The sequence below is a fragment of the Fukomys damarensis genome, unplaced genomic scaffold (genome assembly GCF_012274545.1).
Source record: "Fukomys damarensis isolate Sample0158 unplaced genomic scaffold, DMR_v1.0_HiC HiC_scaffold_30, whole genome shotgun sequence".
Classification (NCBI taxonomy): Eukaryota; Metazoa; Chordata; class Mammalia; order Rodentia; family Bathyergidae; genus Fukomys; species Fukomys damarensis.
Window position 1 is genome coordinate 4,909,667 of NW_022900942.1, and position 898 is coordinate 4,910,564.

General features: G+C 53.8%; 1 protein-coding gene across 1 annotated transcript in view; it reads left to right on the plus strand.

The window, feature by feature from the left end:
• Cacna1a (calcium voltage-gated channel subunit alpha1 A) overlaps positions 1 to 898 on the plus strand; it is a 179,279-nt gene that overhangs the window by 134,427 nt on the left and 43,954 nt on the right. Inside the window, exon 28 of the mRNA XM_033757319.1 lies at positions 383 to 520. Within this exon, the coding sequence (XP_033613210.1) occupies positions 383 to 520 (138 nt within the window). The remainder of the gene's footprint in view (positions 1 to 382; positions 521 to 898) is intronic.

Sequence of the window (898 nt, forward strand, 5' to 3'; positions counted from 1 at the left end):
GGGGGGGGGGGTCCCTATAAAGTGTCACTGCTTCCTGGGCTGATACAGCAGCAGCCGCTGCTACCTCACTCCTCCTCCCTTCTCTGGTGGCAAAAGACAAATGCCCTTGAGCCAGATGTGATGTTGCACACCTGTCGTCCTAGCACCCGGGCGGTTGAGACAGGAAGATCACAAGTTCAAGCCCAGCCTAGGCAACCGAGCAATTTAGACCTGTCTCGAAATAAAAAAGGGCTGGAGATGTAACTCAGCCCAAAGGCCTAGGTTCAGTCCCCAGTACTGCAACAGAAGGAGGGAGGGAGGGAGAGAGCAAGAAAGGAAAAGGGAGAAAGACCATTGCTCCAAGCCCCCCTCCTGTGGACTAATGGTGCCCTGTCTGTGGCAGCGGCAAGTACCTCCTGTATGAGAAGAATGAGGTGAAAGCCCGGGACCGAGAGTGGAAGAAGTACGAGTTCCATTATGACAACGTGCTCTGGGCCCTGCTGACACTGTTCACGGTGTCCACGGGAGAAGGGTGGCCACAGTGAGTACACAAGGAGAGGCTGAGGCAGGAGGAACTCAGGGCCTGGGAAGCAGGACACGGGGCTGGGAGAAGGGTGGCTGTCACTTCATGAGGTGGGGAGCCTTGTAGATCCAAGGGGCCCTGGACGAGGGGGAGGCTGAATCATGCAAGTCCAAGGGTAGACCTCGTCTTTATTGAAAACCTTGAGCCAGGTATGGTGCCCCATGCCTGTCTCCGAGCTACGCGGGAGGCAGAGACAGAAGGACAGCAAGTTGGAGGTCTTAAAAATTTCAAAGGCTGGGGGTGTGGCTTAGTGGTAAAACATCCCTGGGCTCAATCCCAGGACCACCCGAAAAAAAAAAAAAAAAAAAAAAAAACTTAGATTTTTTGACAACAACT